General features: G+C 33.1%; 1 protein-coding gene across 1 annotated transcript; it reads right to left on the reverse strand.

Annotated features, from left to right (window-relative positions):
* Nucleotides 1-890: 890 nt before the first annotated feature.
* LOC121113501 (uncharacterized) lies at nt 891-2240 on the reverse strand. Its single transcript, XM_040707667.1, has 3 exons — nt 1583-2240; nt 1283-1522; nt 891-1216 (listed from the first exon to the last, which is right to left on the reverse strand). Exons 1-3 carry the CDS (start codon nt 2238-2240, stop codon nt 891-893), a joined length of 1224 nt encoding a protein of 407 aa, XP_040563601.1.
* Nucleotides 2241-22196: the final 19956 nt, after the last annotated feature.

A 22196-nucleotide genomic window follows, 5' to 3' on the forward strand; every position in this document is an offset into this window, starting at 1 on the left:
ACCGTAGTCTTCATAGGCAAATATTAGAGTATTTAATTTGTTTGGTGTTCTATAATTTATTTATTACACAGTCCAACAGAAAAAATGCTACAAAAACAGTATTTGCTCAATTTAAAAAAGTTTGATGCCCTGATTCCTAATATGACCTTATTTTTTCTCTCAAAGCCTTGTAGCTTCGGGAAGGCCAAACATTTTATTTTTTTCCGGCTATTTTTAATATTCGAAGCAGTTTAAAGCCCTCGGCGTGGAAAATAAGCATAAGTATGTTAATATATTTTAAACCCGAATGTTAAAAAATTAAAAACAATATTTTTAAATTGTCTGCATCATACTTATAACTCGAGTTCTCATTGTTTAAAGTGGAAAATAGATGTTTTTATTCAGAAGCTCATAGTTTCAAGACGAATAGATTCAAAAAGTTTAAAAGTATATCACTGAATAGCTAAAAGTATGAGTTTTAATTGAAACAAAAGAGGCTCCCCAAAAATGTTATTTTTTTATCATTAATATTTTCATGTAAAATGATTGTGGGTAATTTGATTTTTTTTTTTTTTTTATGTTAAAGAAGAGTTTATTACTGTATACCGTACACATACACACACATATAATATTATATCAATATAATAGAATTGTACAATAAATGCATAAGGTAAAGAGCGCGACCACACAATGGGGTATATGTGCTACAACAGTAAATGTTAGTTCCTGTATACATAATTATTTTAAATTATAATTTTCTTCAAAAATTGATTTCATTTTTTTACATTTCATTAATCTTAAAAACGAAGTACTTCATCCTTTTCTTGAGAGGCTTCATATCTTTCGTACGATAGGGATGGGCATCTATTGATAAGGTGATCTGCAGTCTGTAGTTCTTCCATGCAGACATTTCACGTTGCACTTGTTGATTTCCATTTACTTAAATGTGCTAGAAAGGGCCCATGGCCGGTGTACGCTTGAACTATAAATTTCATGTTTCCACGTTCATATTTGAGACTCTCATCTTGGGGCATTGCTAACATCAAGTGGGTGTGTTTCATACTTTGGTCTCTTCTGTATCTTTTACACCAGGCAACATAGAAGAAGCCGTTTATTTTTTTCTTTATGTAACTTGGTAATACTCCCACCAATTTCTCATTTTGACTCTTCACGCCTCTCTTTGCTAGATAATCTGCGAATTCGTTTCCTGGGATATCACAATGGCCCTTGCACCAATCTAAGTAAATATTTTTCGTTTTCTTTCCTTCATATAGAATTTTTTGACACTTTTGGACTTCGCCACTCTTGGTAAATGGGTTAAGGATGGCAGCAATAGCTGATTGGGAATCAGATCGTACTACAACATCTCCTGATGGTTTTTCCATTCGAGTAAGTGCTTCTACGGATCCTGCAATAGCAAAGACCTCTGCTTGGAAGACAGTGGCTTCTTTATTTAATGATACATTGGATTGATGAAGTGACGTATCACCTCGAGTAATTGCCCATCCGGCACCAGTATTGCTTTCTTCATCGTTTGATCCATCTGTATATATAATAATGTCAGGCCTGTTTACTTCTTGGTTCTTTATTCATGTACGACTACCTTTGATGTAATCACTGGATTGATTTAATTGTAGTTCAGTGATTATTTTATCGCTGGAGAAGCGATGTCCACGACGTGTAGGAAGGTTACCAATTCCATCCCATGCATCTACAAGGAAGTGTCTTGTTCTCCATCTGGACTTTGTTGCTTGAGATTGAAGAAACAGGTCTAGGGGAATTATACCTAAGACGGATTCCATTCCTGCTGTCGGCGTTGATCGAAGTGTTTGGGTCATTGCCAGAAGTACTTTTCTTTGAATTTTGTTCAGTATCTTAATGGCGCTTTTCTTTGCGGTAATTGAATGTCCCCATATGAGGCATCCATAGGAGATAATTGGCCTGACCATTGCTTCGTACAGCCAGATAACTTTTTCGGAGGTTAAGCCCCATTTTTGTCCTATGACTGTCTTTACCATGTTCCATATACGAGACACTTTGGCAGCTTTTTCTTTAAGGTGTTCCATCCAAGTAAGATCTTGATCAAAAACAACCCCCAAGTATTTCATTTGTGTTGAAAATTCAATTTCTTTACCACCCATTTCTAATCGCGGAAAGTTTTTTGATTTTAATTTATATGCTTTTGAGGAGACGATTGCACTAGACTTTGCGGGGTTAAAAATCAGACCATTCATTTCACCCCACCTCAGAACCTCATTCATTGCTTCTTACATTTTTTTGACAAGGGAGAGAGGATGTTTTCCACTTATCAAAAAACAACATCGTCGGCATAACCCACTGCCCTAACCGGTCCACTAAGGAATTTCGTCAGCAAGGAGTCCATGACGATGTTCCATATCAATGGTGAAAGAACTCGCCCTTGGGGACTTCCACGCTTTGGAGTGATACGAACTTTTTCACCTTTTAACTCAGCTGTAACCGTTCGAGTACTGAGAAGGGTTTTATACCAGGATCGGACACTCTCGGGAAGACCAAGTTCATTCATTGCTGAATCTGCTGATTGAAATCGCAGATAGTAGAATGCACCCGTGAATTAAAACTCACATCAAGTGTACACTGTCGTTGATATATTGATTTTTCAACTACATCAGTCACCTGTGACAAAGCTGTCTCAGTTGAAAGACCTCTTGTGTACGCATGCTGAGAGTGAAGCACTGGGATTGTTTCTTCAATATTCCACTGCACGATTTGTTCAAGTCCTTTGAGGAAGAAATTTGATAATGTAATTGGTCTAAAGGACTTAGCTGAACTGTAGTCATCCTTTCCAGGTTTTGGTAAAAATATTACTTTCATTTCTCGCCAAATTTTTGGGGTGTATCCAGTACTGAGAACAACTTGATACAGCTTTGAGATATACTCGACTATATTGTCTCCAAGCTGTTGTAGTACGATTGGTTTTAGACCATCTGGTCCCGAACTTTTGTAAGGGTCAAAGGAGTTAAATGACTCTCCCACCCTATTAGTGTCTACAAAGTCAATATCAAAGTTTGTGACCCACAACGGTGCCTCAAGGACACTATCTATTGAACAGTCAGGGAAGTGAGTCTCCATCACTAATTTCAATGATTCATTGGGTGACTGTGTATAACCCCGATCCTTTCTAAGGAGACCAATAGAATTTAAAATAGAGTTTTGACTTCGGATGAGCTTAGCGATGTCTTTGGGACTTTCCACTTTGGTGCAGAAATTTCTCCATGATTATTTTTGTTCCTTCCTGAGGGCTGCTCGATATTCATTTCTTGTATTAAGGTATTCTTCTCTACGTGAGCTATAATTACGCTTTGGCTCGAGTTTGTTAAGTTTGTAACTTAGGGTGGCAAGATGTTTTGTCCACCATGGTACCGACTTTGCTTTCACTGTTCTCCGTACAGGACAAGCAAAATCAAGCGCTTTTTATATTATTTTTATCAGTGATGCTGTACATTGGTCAATTGTATTCACATTAGGGAGTATTTGAGGTAACGTATCTTTTTCTGAGTGCAACCTAAAGGTATCCCAGCAGGCTCTCTTGAGATTTGTTGATCGATCAGTAATTGGTTTACATGCCCCAAAATTAAAAACCAAGTGCCGATGGTCCGACATTGAAGGCCTAAGATCTACATGCCATCCTGTGACTTCAAATTTTTTGAAGGCATATTGATTCACTAAAGTGATGTCTATGGTCGAACTGGCTCGTTGAGTAACAAATGTTGGTTCATTTCCCTCATTTAGGGCAACAAGATTATTTTTATCTATAATATTCTCAAGAGTTTCTCCCCTTGTGTCGGTATATTTACTACCCCACAGATGGTTATGTGCGTTAGAGTCCATGGTTAGGAGAAGTGGCTTTTGCTTACATTCACAATGATTAATGAGAGTTAACAATGTTTCTTCCTCAATAGACAGCAACCGATCAAGATAGGCCACACATATATACGTAATTGAATCCTCAATATTTAGACATACGGTACAAACATCTTTGTTAGAAAATTCGGGGACAACCCACACATTCAATTTATCGGATGTTCTTATGCATGCCCTTGGATGTATTCCACGTTTACTGTGAATTGTGTATCCACTTAAGTTAAGACTTTTTTTTCACCCTTTGAGGATATAAGGTTCAGTTATCATGGTTATCTGAGATGTTCTCAGTTTGAGTTCAGCATTTGCTGCTTTTGAATGCTGTGTGTTGATGTATGAACAGCTTATCTTATAATGGTCTGGAGGTTCTATCACGGTTCTGAAGAACTGAGTACCCTTTTTCTCTTCTTTTGTTCTTCTTCGTAACTCTCAAATCCTCTTTTAGGATTCTTTCCAGACTTTAAATTGGGACATGTTTTCCTCGGAAGATCCGATCTCTTTCTCAATACCATCTTCCAATCTTCTCTGAGGGGTGGTTCTTCGGCACTAGAATTATTTATGTCAAGGATTGCCCCTGATTGTTCTTCACTTGTCTTCACAATGATGGCGTATTCTCCGTTTCTTTCCTCTTCCAGACATTGATCAATCTTATTGAGCTTAGTTGTAGATTCATCAGCTGGTACATGTTCGACAACTGTTACTTCTTCTTTCGTAGAGTCTACGTCGAGATTATGACTACCGGCTCTTATGGTTCTTTCTTTTTCTTCTCTGTTCAATTCACTTTCTTCTTCCCTCCTTACAGTTTCGTTGGTATCCTTCATTTCAGCGATACCTTTATTCTAATAGGAAGTCCTAATTCTATTCTGAAATTTCTTTCAAACTCCCAATATGGAGTGTTCTTTATGGCCGTGCACAAAGCTTTAATGTGTCCATATTTTAAACATTTGAAGCACTGTACTTCTTGCATTTTTGAAGATAACTCAACTTTTCTATGTAGTTTGATTATTAAACAGTTCATTGCAACCAATTTTATAATTAAGGATTTTATTAAGATACAATTTCATTGCAAGCAATTTAATGATCCAGTACAGGTAAACCTGTGGATTGCGGCCTTCCTAATGTTTAGTTGTAGCCCACTACTCATTCTCACTTCAAGTAGGGTTTGTTAACAAAATCGTCGCAATATCATCAAAACGCGTAGAACGCTCATAACACGTACAAACATTGAAAAATATTTGACAGTATATTTACTGGGATTCTAAAAGGGTTGCCCGATTAGTTTTTAAGGAAAATGTCCTTTTTTTACATTTAGTCTCAAATTGAAATAAATTTATATTTCATATATATATTTTTTTTACATATTTTTCATGAAATTTAACTTAATAGGTTCTAAGGGTCATTAAAATATTTTTGGTGGCAATGCGGCCCATTATATTAAAATAATTAAAATCGGACATCTCTGATCTAGTGTATTTTCATTGAAATTTATATTGTATTCAGACAATCAAATTATATTATGATAAGAAATTATCAGAATAGACTCAATTTTATTTTCAAAGTATACCATGGCTAACAGGTTGTGCAGATGAACTGCTGGTCCTTATGGTGGATCAAAACCTATAACCACTACTATCCTGAGTATCAAGGTCCCGTTTCGAATATATTATAATACATGCCGGCCCACAGGTTATGCTAGTAAACCGCTTGTCAACAAGTGGGATAAAAATCTATCACCGCCACTATACTGAGTATCAAGGACCCCTTCTTATATATTATAATAGACCCGGATTGTACAAGTGAACCACTGGTCCAAAAGTTGGATCATAACCCACCGCCACACCTTCCCTGGGCATCAAGAAACTTTTTAAATATTCTATAATACACATAAGCCCATAGGTCGTGCAAGTGAACCACTGGTCGAAAAGGTGGGTCATTAGCCACCGTCACAGCTTGATTGATCATTAAGAATCACTTCTAATAGTATTTTATAACCCTGGGACCACGGTTTCAGCAAGTGAACTTGTCCATGGAAATCTCCATCACTCCCAATCTCAGAAATCATATGAGAGAGCAAATGGAGACATTCAATACATTCTTTTGATGTGGCAACGTGACAACAAGACCAGTAAGTTGGCTTATGGATAGTGGCTTGTTCTGTATGCCAAGTTCCAAGTATCGACTGTAGAAAAATAGATCCCCATTACGTCGTGGGTGTTGTGATCCATGTAGCAGAGAACATTATCAATATAGATTAGAGACAAAAAATAAGATATTAAAACAGGTCAATGTAAGAAAGCAGTCTGAGCCTTGCAAAGAGTTATTCTTCAGTGTTGATGGAAGTTCCACAGAAAAAGAACTAACCACATCAATTCTGTCGGATGAAAATGAACAAGGCTTTAAGTGGTGAAATTGCACAGACTCCAAAGAAATAAGTTCATCTGCAAAAAAAAAAAAAAAAAAAAGCGGGACACCTTTGTAATAGCAAATGCTATAACAGTACAACATACAGCCAAAGTAGTTTATTTGGTGAATGTCTTTATGTTTAGGATATATTTAGGTAACATTAGTTATGTTAGGCAGGCTCAAATTTTTCTTTGAAATTATTACATTTTATGTTGAACAGTATATTTATATAATTTTTTTGTTTATGTCTATTTTGATAATATCTATATGAGATATATAACTGGGTAGTTCAAATATTATGAAATAGGATCTACAATTCTAATGTATATTTTTATTAGATATTTACTTGTTGCTATAGTCAACGTGATATGCCCAAATTTTATCACGTCCATTCAAATTGCTCACCTTTTTGGCTTGCATTTTAATATTAAAAAACATCTTAACCTCTGGCTGCAGAGGAGCTGCATACCGGTCATAAATCACCCCCAAAGTTACACATACCTTTACAGAGACAACAAAGTATAATACCAAAAAAAGTTCAAGAGTTCCCATCTTTTGCCAGTGTTCACTTGCCCAACCCATGAGCTGTGGTGTATTATAGGATACTGAAAGGGGCCCTTAGTTTTCAGGGAAGCGGTGGCAGTGGGTAATGATCCACATTTTGACCCTGCAATTATATTGCATTACCCGTGGGTGTGGTATATTATAGGATATCAAAAGAGGTCCTTGATGCTCAGGCAAGTGGTGGGTAATGATCCACTTTTTGGACTAGTTGTTCACTTGTACAACCGGGTTGTTTTATAATATATTAGAAGGGGTTCTTGATACTAAGGATAGTTATGGAGATAGGTTTTGATCCCTCTTTGGGACCAGCTCTCCACCTGCACAACATCTTGGCCTAGGTATATTTTGCAAATTAGAGATGAATCTCTCGTGACAACTTTTTTTTTTAATGTTCTTTTAATTGGTTAGATGGAGTTGCACTGATTAAGTATAAGTAAACATTATAGTATTACAATTACTCAATCTAACCTAGGAATCTTTTGGTGAAATCTATATACATAAAGTATATTTCATTCTTTAGGAATCACCGGGGCGCGAACGTACAGTGACAATTTCTTATCTTACAATAGTTTGATTATGTAAACACTATATATATTTAAATGAAAATATACCAGAGTATCAAATTGATAGGAATCAAATTGTATCATAATCCAATCCTTAACGACCAAATTGTTTAGCATTGAATTGTTTAATAATCAAATTACACACTATCATTTCACTTGACAATGTAAATGAAGTAAAAATGAGAATTGACCACTCTATTGGAAATTTTATCATTCGATTGGGCATTTTGCACAATGCCCACTTTGATGGGATTTTGCACATTGCTGGTAACACATACATACAAATTACACAGAAACATAATTATTAATTAAATTTAATACACTTTAAGAAAAGTTTTGTGTTATGAGTTTGTATTAAGACCATGGGGTCATGTTGTACGAACCATCCGCATCAGTAATTGCATTGATATTTTTTTGGTTCGTAATCGTAACTCATTATTTTTTGTAAGAGTTTCGTCAATGTCATAATATAATCTTCGTCAGACATCGTCATTGTTTTGTCGTAGTTATCTTTTATTCGTCTTCGTCAGAGTTTTGTCTTTGTCAGTTTCGTCTTGTCATGATTTTTGTCAGATTTTCGTCTTCATCTCATATTTGTCATGATTTTTGTCAGATTTTCGTCTTTGTCTCGTCTTCGTTATGAAAAAAAAAGTTTCATTAACGAAATGATTTCGTCCCGTTAGGCTTGATGAAGTTAATTACATTAAATAATATAAATAAAAAACTGATTGAACTTTTATTTGGCATTAGTATTATTAAAATCGGATGATCAGTTTAGGAGAAAATCAAGTTAAAAAAACAAAAAAACTTGTTGGTTGTAAAATAGAGATAGTGTCCTGTATATGGTACTTGCAGGTTTGCTATATTTTGAGGACTTGTCTAACTCTAAATTTAGTACGATTCTAGAATCCTTCGTTCTGTTTTGTATTATTTATAAAAGTTTGTTGAGGCTCCCGTCATTCTGGGGCAAGATAACTCCTCAAAAATTTCACCCTAGCCCAAAAAAAGTAGCATCGAAGGATGCAATCATCAATCTCGAAAATGTATAAAGACTCTAAGGATAAACACCATTTGATACAATAAAAAAATATCTTTCATTTGTATTAGGACTTCCGTGTCCTATTGGTGGCAATACCATCATCCCAAGTTACTGACAAACGATTGTTCTCTGCTATGAAATTTATTTTGAATGATCAAAGGGATTCTTTGATAGAGAATCCATGTGAAGGCAATCCTTTCTTTAAGGGCAAATAGGGATATGGGAGTACTTATTTTGTTTTCTTAGATAGTATTTGTAAATATACATAATCGAAACGAAAGATAATTATTACCGTCTTTTTTTATGAAAAACAAAAGTATTTTACTCAAGTTTCTTTTCCTCATAAAATTTTGCATGTGGACCATTTTGTAGAGTATGAGAGTGTTTTTTTCATCTACTTGCCTTAGTGTTCAACAAGATTGATATACCTTATCAATACATATAAGTATACATATATATATCCAAGTGTGTGACTTGCCAGATTCAGGACTCGGACTTAAAATTCTCGTTAAACTCGATCCTGATATTCCAGTCAGACGAAGGACTCGTACTTGCATTGAAATTTCTTTGATCTTCAAACTCCAGTCACACACAGGAGTCGGACTCGCCTCGAATTTTCAGCGAGTCCTCAGCCTTCCTATATTTGTTATATATTCAATAAAGACATTTAATACCCACCTACCTAACTATAGGAAAGGCATTATCACGTATTTAAATTATGTTTTATAACATACATTTCACATGGCGTAAATTCACACAAAATTTTGAACAAAGATCAAGAAAAAGTGATTTGTCCAATATATTTCTTATGTCGTATATTCATATAACTCAATACCTCAGCGACATATTTTGGTCAACTATAGGTGTTGTATTCAAATTTCTGGGACGAGTGAAAATACTTAAGAGTAGTCGTAACAATAGTTTAAGAATTTAGTTAAATTTATGAGACTTCATTTGGTTCCAGTATAATCTTTCTAATCAAGTCTATCAATTTATATATTTTTTTCATTTTGCCTATTCATTTTTACAGCTTTAATTTTAAAATTGACGTTGAGTAGAAATGTAATTCAGACTCAATTAGAAAGAAAATCCTTTTAGCTTGGTGTATTTTGACGAGTTATATATACATAAATATTTTATATATTAAAGATGGAAATGTGATAATGGATTTATAAGCACTATGTCAAATTTCAATATTCATTTTTGTGCTTTTATGGTTCTTCCATGAAGGGAAAATTTATTAAAAAACGACGTAGATTACCCCTAATAAATATTCAGGTTTGGTTTTTAATTTATAGATAAAGATACTTTATGTATTTTTATTGATATATGGTATCACGCATTAAGTTTTTTGGCTATTTTTTTATTTTTTTTGGCAAGCGATGAGGCCCATTCATGATATTTTAATAAATACACTTTTTTATAGAAGTAAATGCATTTCATTTTGTACATTAATTGATAAAATCAGCTTTTAAAAATTAAAAGATAATTTGCTTTTCTGCTTGTTTTTCAAAAAATAACTACATATTCTTTTTTGAGCCGATTATGACCATGATTCGTCATTTGATATGTAGATATATAAATAGAAGTTATTCTATTGCAAATCCATTATATAAATCAAATTTGAAACTTATTAAATATTTCCTAAAGAGATATTTATGAGATATTGGGACATATACAGAGTGGGGACACATAAACTAGCAGCAGCATAGAATTCTCTACTTTAGTTATCTTTAGCTCCGCTAAAGAAGTTGAACTGAGGTAATGATTTTACATCTATTTGTTTGTTAGTCGCCAGGATTATGCAAAAAAGTTACAGATCGATTTTAATCAAACTTGGATCGAAGATTATATATATGATGATTGTAAGAGGCCATTAAATTTTTGACGTGAAGTTGAAATGTCACGGCAACACAAAACATTCATATTTGACCATAACTTTGAAACAAATTGAGGAACCAAATTCAATTTGACTTTAGGTGGAATTTTTGTGCTTCCGAGGGCCCATTCTAATTTTGCCAATGTTTGTTTGTTAGTGACCGAGATTACGGCAAAAATTATGGATCGATGATAAAGAAACTTGGTACGAAGATTATATATGGTCACATAAAGAGGCCATTAAATTTGGATGGGTCAAGGTCCAAGTTCAAAATAAGATAAAACGTAAAAAATACATAATCGACCATAACTTTGAGATACAAAACTCAATGTGATTTTAGGGGGAGTTTTTGTACTCCACAGAGTGCCTGTTCTAGTTTATTTGTTAGTCACTAGGATTACGTCAAAATTATATCAATCAATTCTTATTAAACATGGTACGAAGATTTTATATGGTCACAGTAAGATGCCATTAAATTTTCAAAAATCAAAATAAAGTTAGCACAAAAACGTACTAAATGCATAATCTATCATAACTTTGGAACAAATTCAACTCAATTTGATTTTAGGGGGAGTTTTTGCACTAATCCATTTTAGTTCCCTGGCCTTTATAGTTGCTTGGAACTAATCTAATGAAGTGTCATTGCAACTAAGCTGATCTACTCTTAAACATTTTTTAAATCGTCAGGGTTAGGATGTTAATTTTCAATTTTTTTTCATATATATATGCTTACAATTTACAACCATAAGTATTATCTATTCACATGAGCTAGAACATACAACTACTAATTCTTGTTTATGATGTCCGTTTGATTTTATAATATACATATATTGACTATAAAACTTGATTTATTACCTAGGTCTTACCTATGGCTCAGAGTGTAAATTATTATTAGTTACTTCATGATAGTATAAATAAATATTTGCTCAGAGAGCCAAGGTTTATTGATAAAGTTTCTCAAATGGCGTATGTTAAAAAAAAGGGATGGGTTCGACGTAATGGTCATCCAAATTTAAGTCTTGTATATGTTAAATATACAGTTCCATATTTCATAAATTTTGCCAAAAAAAAAATATTGAAAATGAAATATTAATTAAAGTATCACAATTAAGAATTATTTCTGCAAAAGTTTTGTCAAATAATAAATTACAAGACTTATATTTATCGAAAACCTCTTTAGGGTCTTTTGTCAAGAGTTCATATGATAAAATGTATTCACTTTTAATAATAAATAGTTGGATTTAGCAAAGTAATACAGCGCTTCAGATTTCCGCATTTTTACTGCATATATGATGACGAAATCTCAATGCTATGTTTGTGGTAAAATAAACAGTGTGTTAAGATAAAATCGGTGTCTTTTTCAAAGATATTTATATTATCAATGAGGCCACATACTTGAAAATTGGCTTGAATTGTACATATCAATTTTAGAAAAGAGCTCTTTTGTTGTATATACGCCGGCATCAATCACAGCCTTGATCCGGGCCCAGAAGTATGAGTAGACGTTGACAAGATAGTTCCTTGGCATGTTTCTCCTTGGTGGAGGCAATCAGATAGTCCATGATTGCATTAGATGTTCGATTCAAGGTAGCTTTAGACAAAATAATCCATTGGTTTATGTTCCGGACTACTGAGGGGGGGGGGCAATTCGCTTGTCATGAATTCCCCAGTACTTTTCTGGTCGACTTTATTCTGTCTGATGACGGATCTGGGATCATCAGTCAATATCCAAGAAAACCTTACGATTATTTTGCACAGTCTGAATTCGGAGACCCGTCACAATTGAGACCTGCCCATTTGAAATATCAATCCTGCTTTGTACAAAAACCATCGTCAAGGTCTAACGCCATTCCTCCTCTGAAAATTCCATTTTCTTTATATCTGGAGTTACTGTTGCCATTATGCCAAAAACTTAGCTAAACTTTCCTGTAAGCCATGCTTCCAACTGCAAAGAAAGAGGCACCATCAGACAGCTGCATCATAACAAAATAGCCGGTGCACACAAGCACCGATTTCTCATTAACGCCTTGTACATATAAACGTTTCACTTTGTAGGCAAAACATTACCATAGAGTCATCAATAACAGAAGATTTCAAGCCTATTACTTTTTGGGATGTAGAACGTAAGTACTACGTTGTGATGATTTTGGTAAACAATGTATATGTGTGTTAACAATGCTGAGTTATCAAAGATGACAAGGATCGATAATGGTATTCAACCTGCCACACCTTCAAAACAACTCAGGATGGGTTCCATGAGTAGTGGTAAAATTGGTTTTCCAAAGATATTTGACCTCCCAGTTCCACCGACCTGAATATGATGGACTATTTTCTCTGGAGCTACATTGAGGCAAAGGATAAAATAGGTTCTTAGACCACCGAGAAGCTCCTAATCGACTCCATCGTCCTGGAATCCAATAATTTATGTAGGTCTCTAGTTTCGAGGGATGTTGCGTGGTTCAAGACCCAAATCGAGGATGTTATTGAAACCAACAGACACTAAATTTGAGTGACATAAATTTTCAATGATTGCATCTGCTCCCCAGATTTTTTTATTCAATAAATCCTTAAAAATGTCAATTTTATGTTAATTTAAAGTATATAAATCAAAAGCCCCAGAATTCGTTGTTATATCCTTTATATATTATCAATTTGAGAAATAAATTTAGCCCAAGGAGGAGAGTGACCATTTACCCTTGATACAAAGTCCATGCACATATATATTCAAAGTCAATAGGGCAACAGCAAACTAACAAAAATTTCTAAGCTGTAAGATGGTGAAGTGATTATGTGCTTAGTAAACAACTCCCATACTTTATAGGTACAAATTTATAAAAATGTATAAATCATAATTATTTGACAGTAAAGTCATGAAAGTAATTTTCACAATACAATAATGATAGATATTTATTATTAATATCAAAAATGTTTCTTTTTTTTAATTGTTTGTGGCTACTAATTAAGTGACCTTCTTAAATGACGTTATATATTTGTCTATTCCAAACTAGAAATGGGATCCGGGTACGGTAAAACTAAACTTGTATAATCCAAAAAAATCCGAGACAAAAACTTTTAGAGATCATAAAAAGATTCAAGGGATTTGTCAGATTTCAAAAAGCTTATAGTTTTGCTAAATACTTCATCCTTATTCTAAAAATAAAAGATAGTATCTACATATATCAAATGTAAATTCCATTTATCATGATTAGAGATTGAAGCAACATCTACATAAACAGCTGCATTGTGGAATTATTTCACACAGCCTTACCTTACGCACAAACAGAAAAGATGATTATTTGGATACAAATTAGTTCTTATTAAGCTGTGAAAAATTATCAACTATTATTAAATTATAACTGCATGGTTGAAAGAATTGGAATACAGACAATTGATTTTAGGCCTGTTCATAGTTTTTGATAATAGGTTTCGAGATAAAATAAAGATAACAACATGACCAATATTATTCTAAAAATAATTATAATAATAACTTATAATTATGTTCTATTTATAATAACTTGAGTTTATTCATTATTTCGACATCAGTAAAAATGTAAACGTAATCCGGATCCTAATTTATTTAATTACAAATTTGGGTAAAATGCTCATAAAATTCAAGACAAGTATCTTTCTAATTTTGGTTTTGGATCTGTATCCGAAAGTTAACTAGAATATCTACGTATAAAGATCCGGATCCGAGAAAATGTGGATCTGTCCTATATTTACTCGAAAGTAGCCATAATTTTTTGCATACAGATTTAGCAAAATAAAAATAAGGAACACCAAAAATTCCCGTGAATAAACACCCACAATCTATTTGAAATTCAGTTCACGATGCACCTTGAGAATGTATTTATTTTTTAAAGTAGAAAAAGGTTCTTCATCCGTCTAGAAGTTTCGTATTCCTATGACAAAGTTAAGTATGTGTGCAACTAGATAATTAGATGAATATATTCATACTTTAGCACTTTGGGCAAGCCTTGATCTTTTTTAAAAAGTTTATACTCCACTTTCATTCTCTTTGATTTGATTAAGAATGTTTTTAGACACAATTTATGAGATCAATAAACAATAAACGTGTATTTATGCGCGAAAAGGCGTTTGTTAAGGGAATATTGCATGCCATTAATTGTAAAAAAAAAACAGTACTTATCCGTGTATTTGTTAATTTACAGAACTATATAAAATTATTTACCCTTTGGAAACATATACGATAAAAATCCCGGAGGAGAGACAATATTTTTTCTGTAAATTGTATTAAAGAACTCGGAAGATTTTTTCTCAAAATGCAGGAGTCGAGTGTCAGTGATTATTGATTTAATGCAAATACTTTTCGTTTTATCTATATTGAACCCAATCAAGAGGATATTAATTTTATCATAATATAAATAGCGTGCATGCTTTTATAAAATTAAAAATACAGTGACTACCTCACGAGTTGATTTTTTAGATTTTGTATATAAGATTTGTGGTAAGTATTAAATTTACAATTCTATTATTTAAAAAAAGAAATATGTCTTTTAATTATGTCCTAAAAAGAACCAACTCAACACTAACCGTAAGTACTTGTGAATCTTTATTGTTACCTCCGCAAAAAAATGGAACAGAAATTATTTTTTTGCTTCTGTTTGCTTGTTCGTCCTCGGCATTACTCTAAAAGTTACAAATCAATTTTGATCAAACTTGATAAGAAGATTATACATATAAATTTATGATCACAATAAAGACCATTAAATTTTGAGAGGTCAAGGTAACACAAAACGTAAAAAATGACTAATTTTTTACCAATTTAAGATACTACAGGATGTCCAAAAATTGTTGGTGGTTTTTTAAAAAAAATTATGAAATAACCTAAACAATTGATTTTTTTTTTTTTTTTTGCCAAAAAACATTATTTATTTCCTAATATGACTACCATTATGCTTAATACATTTTTTATGCGTTTTGGCATCCCTTCATACAGATTATTCAAAGTATCTGGAGAAATTTTTTCCCAAGCTTTTGTCAGTTTATTTTAATTCATCCTCTGAAGTTGCTGTCACATTTTCTTTAAGTTCCCTCTAGACCAAGGCTCACAAATTTTCAATGGCAGACAAATCAGGACTGTTGGCAGGCCATGTACCTTTGTCCCAGAAAAAATCCAAGTGAATCCAATCTGAACACCACTTTTGTGCCTTTTTGGAGCTTTTTGCACCATCCTGCTGGAAAATGGTTTTTGATGCGTTAGACAACATTTTCCTCTTCAAAGGAGGTCAAGTTTCTTCAGTACGCTGACATCAGAGACATGCTCAGGATCTCTGTTACGTAGTACTCGGTCGTCACAGACCGGTTTCGTGGAATCAGGTGAAGATCTGACACTGCCTGATGGCTGATGACGGCCCAAAACTGAATTTTCATAGGAAATTTCACAGTTGGAGTGGGTTCCAAATATCCCTTATCTCTTGCCAAATTCGATTTCTTTGGATATTTGGGATATCAACTAGCTCAAATGGACTGTCATTACTGAAGAGAATACATTTCACAGGCATCTACAGTCCAGTGTCTCCGCTCACGACAGAAGGAAGACGGGCCTTCCTTTGGTTTTCTGAAAGTTTGGGGTGCAGACGAGGTTTGTATAGCAATGCATTCAAAGAGTGCCTTAGGTAGTTGTGGACAGATGACTTGGATATTGGATAGCCCTTTAAAGTCAACCTTGCTGCAAGTTTCCTTGTGGATTTCCTCTTTTTGGTCAAAGATTTTGAAATCACCAGTTTGGGAATTTTTCTAATTTTTTTCTTCCTTCCTTTTCTTAGACCAATTTTCAATGGTTCTGAGAGGAATCTGTAACCTTTGAGCAACGTTTCTCTGGCTTGATCCAACCTCTATCAAAGCAACAGCCTTGGTTCTGGTCTCCAAAGAGTGTTCCCTCACCATTTCGGATATTGAATTTCAACTAACATCCTGTGGTGTTTTCTGAGTCCTTTTATACTGATTAATGTATTACGTAATCATCGAAAATTATTGTTTCAGAAAAAATATGGCCTAATGATTGTATCAGCCGAATTTAATTTTATTCCGACCAATTTTTTTTTTTTTTTTCCACATAAAATGTATATTTTTAATGCCACCATTAATTTTTGGACATACTGTATTTACTATTTAGGGGGAGATATTTCGCTCTACCAAGTGCCCATTCTAGTTTTGCGTAAAATTTTGAGGCAAAAAATTATCGACATACCGATACGAATTTTGCTACTGTACTAAAGTGTGTATATAGTTTCAACACATAAGCAAATACAGCAGGTAAATCGTTTTTTGAGTAGATTAAAACGAATTATAAGAATTAAAAATGGTTTGAGGTTGGCAGACAAATAAAAAAATAAAAACACTTATTACAATAGAGTGATTTTCATATATTTTTTCTGTTTGCAAATTCGAAAATTGCATATTTATTATTAGAATATTTTTATTATTGCTATTATCTAGAACAATTACTTTTTTTTCCTAATTATAATAAATGAATAGAAGATTATTTAATGAGTTATCTATTTTACACCAATGGTATTTTATTATTGTTATAGGCTACGTTTTATTGCACTTATTCTTGAATATATCCATGATCTACAAGAAGTAAAATAAAGCTTTTTTTAACACTAAAAGGAGGAGGTTATGATTTTGGATACCCATTTAGGATTCAATGAAATGTTGTAAGAAAGTTCTTAATTGTATTGGCTCAAAAGTTCTTGAAATATCATAATTCATTTTATTAACCACAAAAAACAAAATTGAACTTAGTCATATTTTTGTTATTATAGTGAACACTATCAAGAGAGACGTGGGCATCATATTTGATATCAATTATTTCAAATAATCTTTTTGTCCTACTATTATGTATGAACAGGCTCAACCAAGCTCATTAGAACAACTTTAGAAAGGAATTGTGTACTTTTCTTATATAAATATAAACATAGATTTTGCTGAACTAGACATTCTAATTTCACCTGTTATTGTGCAAGGATGTCCTAGCAAAAGTTATTCATTGAAGATATAAGACATTATTTTGTGTCCAAATCATACTCCAATTCAGAAGGTGATGATCTTTAATTGGAATAAGATGAATAATATGTTCAACCACCTCAATCAAGTTCTTCCAATTTTGATGACTATTATGATGTTTCAAGAAAGTAATTTTGTTGAATACCATTATTATTTTTGTTGGATGCTGTATATATTTATTAAGCACTAACTGATATTTACCATTCCAAAATGATAGCTTTTTATGCATAAAAAAAGTAATAATTTATTCTATATTCATGCTCCGTTTCCAAAAGGACATGAATACAATTTATTGGTTATCCCTCGTTCAATGCATACATATCCATATATATATTGGCTATGCTATTATTCCTAGGAAGAAATTTTGGCTATGATATACAAATGCACATCTATAGCTACTCTTTGAATATACATAATATTAGTATTATTAAACAATATTATGTATAATACAGTATCGAATAAAGAGCTATGTAGGATTTTAAAATTAGGAAAAAAAAGTAATTCATTTTAAAAATTATGTATAAATATTATGACAGTGATAGTCTTGGAGTACTTAAGAGAAACCTTTCAGTTGGTATGATTGACTTATTTGGCTAACTAACAAATTATTTAGTGTTTTTTTCTCTTTATTTTTAGAAGAAAGGTTGCATGGCATAATAAGGGTAACAACGTGTTATATCCTTGAGAGAAACTATCAAATTTACTCTTGGAAGTCCATTTTATTTCATTGTAGAGCCCTTAAGAGCCTCTAATGAGAAATAATTAATTCTGCATGAATACATATTTGATATTAATTATTAACAGTGAGTTGCCAACAAGAAAATTTGATTTTCTTTTCCTAAGATGTTGTTAGTATTATTTAATTCTGGAGGAATGAACTTCGTTTTCTACTATATACAAACTATCATTGATAAATACGAAATCAGATTGAATATTGGAGTGTCCTCATAAAAAATGGAGAGTAACCTGAGGATTTGTTGTGTAATTGTAATTGTAAGTCCTTGTTGGACGCAAAGTAGAATTGGGGATAACATCGGAGTAATTATTGCCCATGTCCTTGTTTATTTCCTTATCCCCCTCCGCCCCACAAAAGTTTACGGCTAAAATTTAACTCTGCGCATACGCCATTTGTTTTTAAAAGAACAACCTACAGAATGACACACCACCCTACAGATAATATATTTATCAAGTTTTATCATATCCGATTGTATAGTGATACTTTTCGGGTATATGTTTAGGTCGCCAGTTTTTTTTTTTTTTTTTTTTTTTTTTTGACTTGACAACCTGAAGAATGTTTATTTTTTTCATTTTCTAAGCTGTATCATTATTATTTATTTCCCGAAGAGTGAACTTTGGTTTTTTACTACATAAAAGCCATCACATGTATGTATGAATTAAACCGGATTGAACATTTGCATGTCCTCATGAAAGACGGCTAGAGTAATCCTGAAGATTAGTTACAAGGTTTAATTGTAAGTCATTGTTGAACTAAGAGTAGAATTGGGGATCGACATTGGAGTCCTTCTTGTCCATGTCCTTCTTCTTCTTATCATAGCTGCTTGTAGCTGAACTAATGAAATGTAATGAAAACTAAGCTCCTCTCCTCTAAAACAGTCTTCAAATTTTTCAGGGTTACCATATAGATTTTCGGTTTTCTTTTTTAGCATGCACAAAATGATATCTATTAGCATCACTACTTATAAATATGTAATCATATTTATCCATGGGATCTCTCCATTCAGTTTTTGATATTAAAGAAGTGAAACTTTTTCTACAAGAACCAAATTTCCCTCACTCACTGCTACTGGTATTGCTTCTGGGTGTTTTTTCCTTGCTTATTTGGAGTTTTTTGGCTAATATACGCAAGTCATAATTATAATTTTTGACATAAATTGCGAATACCTTGCCAATATTTTGTTATTTTGATGATTGTGTTGAAAATATAGATATTTATGTACATATGGAAGTGATCAAATGACGTCACATAATATCTAATTATGGGATTACTAGAAACATACATTTAACTATTAAAGTAGTTTTGTATTATTCAATATTTCATTTTGAAAACAAATCATATTGTTTTTTATTATCTATTTAAATAGGTCCATCATATTCATCTAAATAATTATTATATTGTGAAACCTTGTAAATGAATTATGCACATGAATAAAAACTGAAGGATAAATGAAGAATAGAAAAACAATTTCAATGGTTAATTGTAGTTTAAAAATGCAATATGCATATATCTATGCTGAGATATTGAGTAATTTTTAAAATATAAGTAGATGATATAACATCTTAATAGATAAATAGTTTTAACAATTATATAATTAGGGAATAAATAAAAAATCTGGATATTTATGAATTGTGTCTTTAAAAAAATTTATTTATTTCATTTTCTATCAAAAATCATGTAGCAATATTGAATATTGGTAAACTGATTATGTATGTATGTACATTTATAACATTGCCCCCCGGGAAAAATTCATTGTAGGAGTCACCTTCTTATGAAGTCAAGCTTAGATCAGAAGGTGAAGGAGTATTTTGGACTGCAGAAAGTTTCAAAATTGCGACTAATGAAATGTGCAGGGTACACCATGAAGACTGTTTGCCGTCAAATAAAGGCTGTTATTGCGTGCGAAAGAGGACAAATTGAATAAAAAATACAGCTAAATATATAGGGCGCGCAAGCAATCCTTGCCACGATAGGCATTTTATTTTTCAAACTTAATTTTCTCTTCAATCAGTTATCAAAATAAATAAAAAATAAAACCAGATTCTGAAAGCTTGATGGATTTTGATTTATTTTATTTAATAAAATCACCTCCAGCCTGAATTACAGTCTCTATCCGAGGTCGAAGGTATGAGCAGACCTTTGCCACTAAGTCCGTTTTGTAAATCCAGGATTTCCTTCTTGATCCTGCCAAAAGGTCGTACTTTGTGTTGCATGGGGTTTTGGTTTGATTGTGCCTCCCCCCCCACACACAAAAAAAACAAAAACAAACTCCATTGACCTTGAGGCTTTGGAGGAACAAATGAGGAGGTATGACGTGTCTTCGGAGGTAAGCCCCCCAAACACAATGATCTACGTTGGGAAGTTCGTCTGCAGGACGACGGGCACATCCTTATGGAAGAAGTCCTGTTGTTCTGATTGTTGAACTTCTGGTCCTTGCAAAAGCTCCTGCACGGATTCCAAGGAGCCTCTTCCAAATATTTGGGAGAAGGAATTTTGTCAATTGATTCAACTTTTTTCGAACTTGTGCAAGTTTGAACAAGCTATCCAACAACAACAAAATCAGCTAACTAAGTGCTTGTGTTTGTCTAAGGGAGCACGTCAAAATAGTGACATATATAGCTTGTGCACCTTGTATCCATATAAGACATTGGGTTTTTGTTGTTTTTTCTTGATTTAATAAAAATCCCGTTTTGTAATTAATTCATGCTACTGCAAGCTTTATGTCCCCACTCTGTATGCCTACGTACATGTTATATATAAAAATTATGTCTTAAAGTATGTATAATATGTATACATAAATACGGAACTAGATTCTATGTACACATTCAATCATGTTCCTTACGATTAAATAAAAAGACTTAAGACAATTTTCTATGTAATGGGTTGAACTCATTATGAAATCAAGACATGATAGAATATTTAATAAGCTTATTCAAAATGGCAGCAGTGATCCCAAACAACCCCTTTATAATATTTATATAAGTACATACATATACATAATCAAAACCACACGATTTTGTAATAAATACTACATTTCAATATCTTTGTATGTAGATACTTTTTGTTTGTTTGAAAAACGAAAGATTAGGCTCAAGGTCTTTTATGAACATGTTGTTCTTGTTGCTTTGATTATGAAGGCTCTATCTCAGTGGTATCTTTTCAATGAATTGTAACTGAAAAAAATTTAGAGTAGCCCATTTTGAAATGGGTTGAAATACCTTCCGTAGTTCGATCCCTATATAATTTTCAAGCAACCAATAGCTAATATTAAATAGAATTTAAGTAAGATGAAAGTGAAGGAAGTGTTGGAAGGAGAAGGGGTTATACAGTGTGCATAAGGTAATTGTACAGTTTTTGATAGTAAAATTTAAATCAACTTCATCAAGAACAACATATACATAATATTATGTTCTTTATTATAATTATACCTTATAATGTCAACAATTATTTATTAAAATATCATCCTTCAGTGGCAACCATGGCCTCCAGTTTTTGAAGGATTGGATGCCCTGCTCATCTTGATGACGTAGTCGTCGGTAATATCAGCCAACTCATTCTCAACCGAGTCCCTTAGGTATCATCATTGCGGTGAGGGACCCTGCAGGCCTCCTCTCCACGATACACCATAGTCCATTGGAGATCAGTGGTGATGAAGGGACCACAAGTTTGGAGCCCATAAATAAGTGAGAGTATTCATGCACAAAGCTGGAGTTGTGTAACAACTCAGAAATCACATTCAGAGTAGTTGGCATCTTTAAATCACCAAGGATAGGGAAATTAATGGACTGTGTTACTTACTCTATAATAAAACACTGGACAATAATGACACACCTGTTTTGATATAGAGTTATATATTTCGATTGATTAATATAATAAAAAGAACAGAAAAAAACCGCCTTCCTCTTTGGTGGGAAAAAATAGTTGAATATAATCAGGGTTGCCGACAGGAAATTATATGGCCAGATATACAAAAGACTCAGATTCTAACAGCATCCAACAAGGACTTCACAACCTCTTAACTCAACTCCCCTTGGCAAGGCTTTAATATCAAAGGTCACACTGATCAAGAAGTCTTCAGTGTCAATCTTGTTGTATCCTCCA

The sequence above is a fragment of the Lepeophtheirus salmonis genome, chromosome 1 (assembly GCF_016086655.4).
Source record: "Lepeophtheirus salmonis chromosome 1, UVic_Lsal_1.4, whole genome shotgun sequence".
Lineage (NCBI taxonomy): Eukaryota > Metazoa > Arthropoda > Copepoda > Siphonostomatoida > Caligidae > Lepeophtheirus > Lepeophtheirus salmonis.

Excerpts from the sequence above, each read along its gene's own strand:
- LOC121113501 (XM_040707667.1), bottom strand. The coding sequence starts at position 2,240 with ATGAATGAGGTTCTGAGGTGGGGTGAAATGAATGGTCTGATTTTTAAC. Across the intron at positions 1,523-1,582 it reads ATCCAGTGATTACATCAAAG|ATGGATCAAACGATGAAGAA; the intron begins GTAGTCGTACAT and ends TTATATATACAG. Across the intron at positions 1,217-1,282 it reads CCTTAACCCATTTACCAAGA|ATTGGTGCAAGGGCCATTGT; the intron begins GTGGCGAAGTCC and ends ATATTTACTTAG.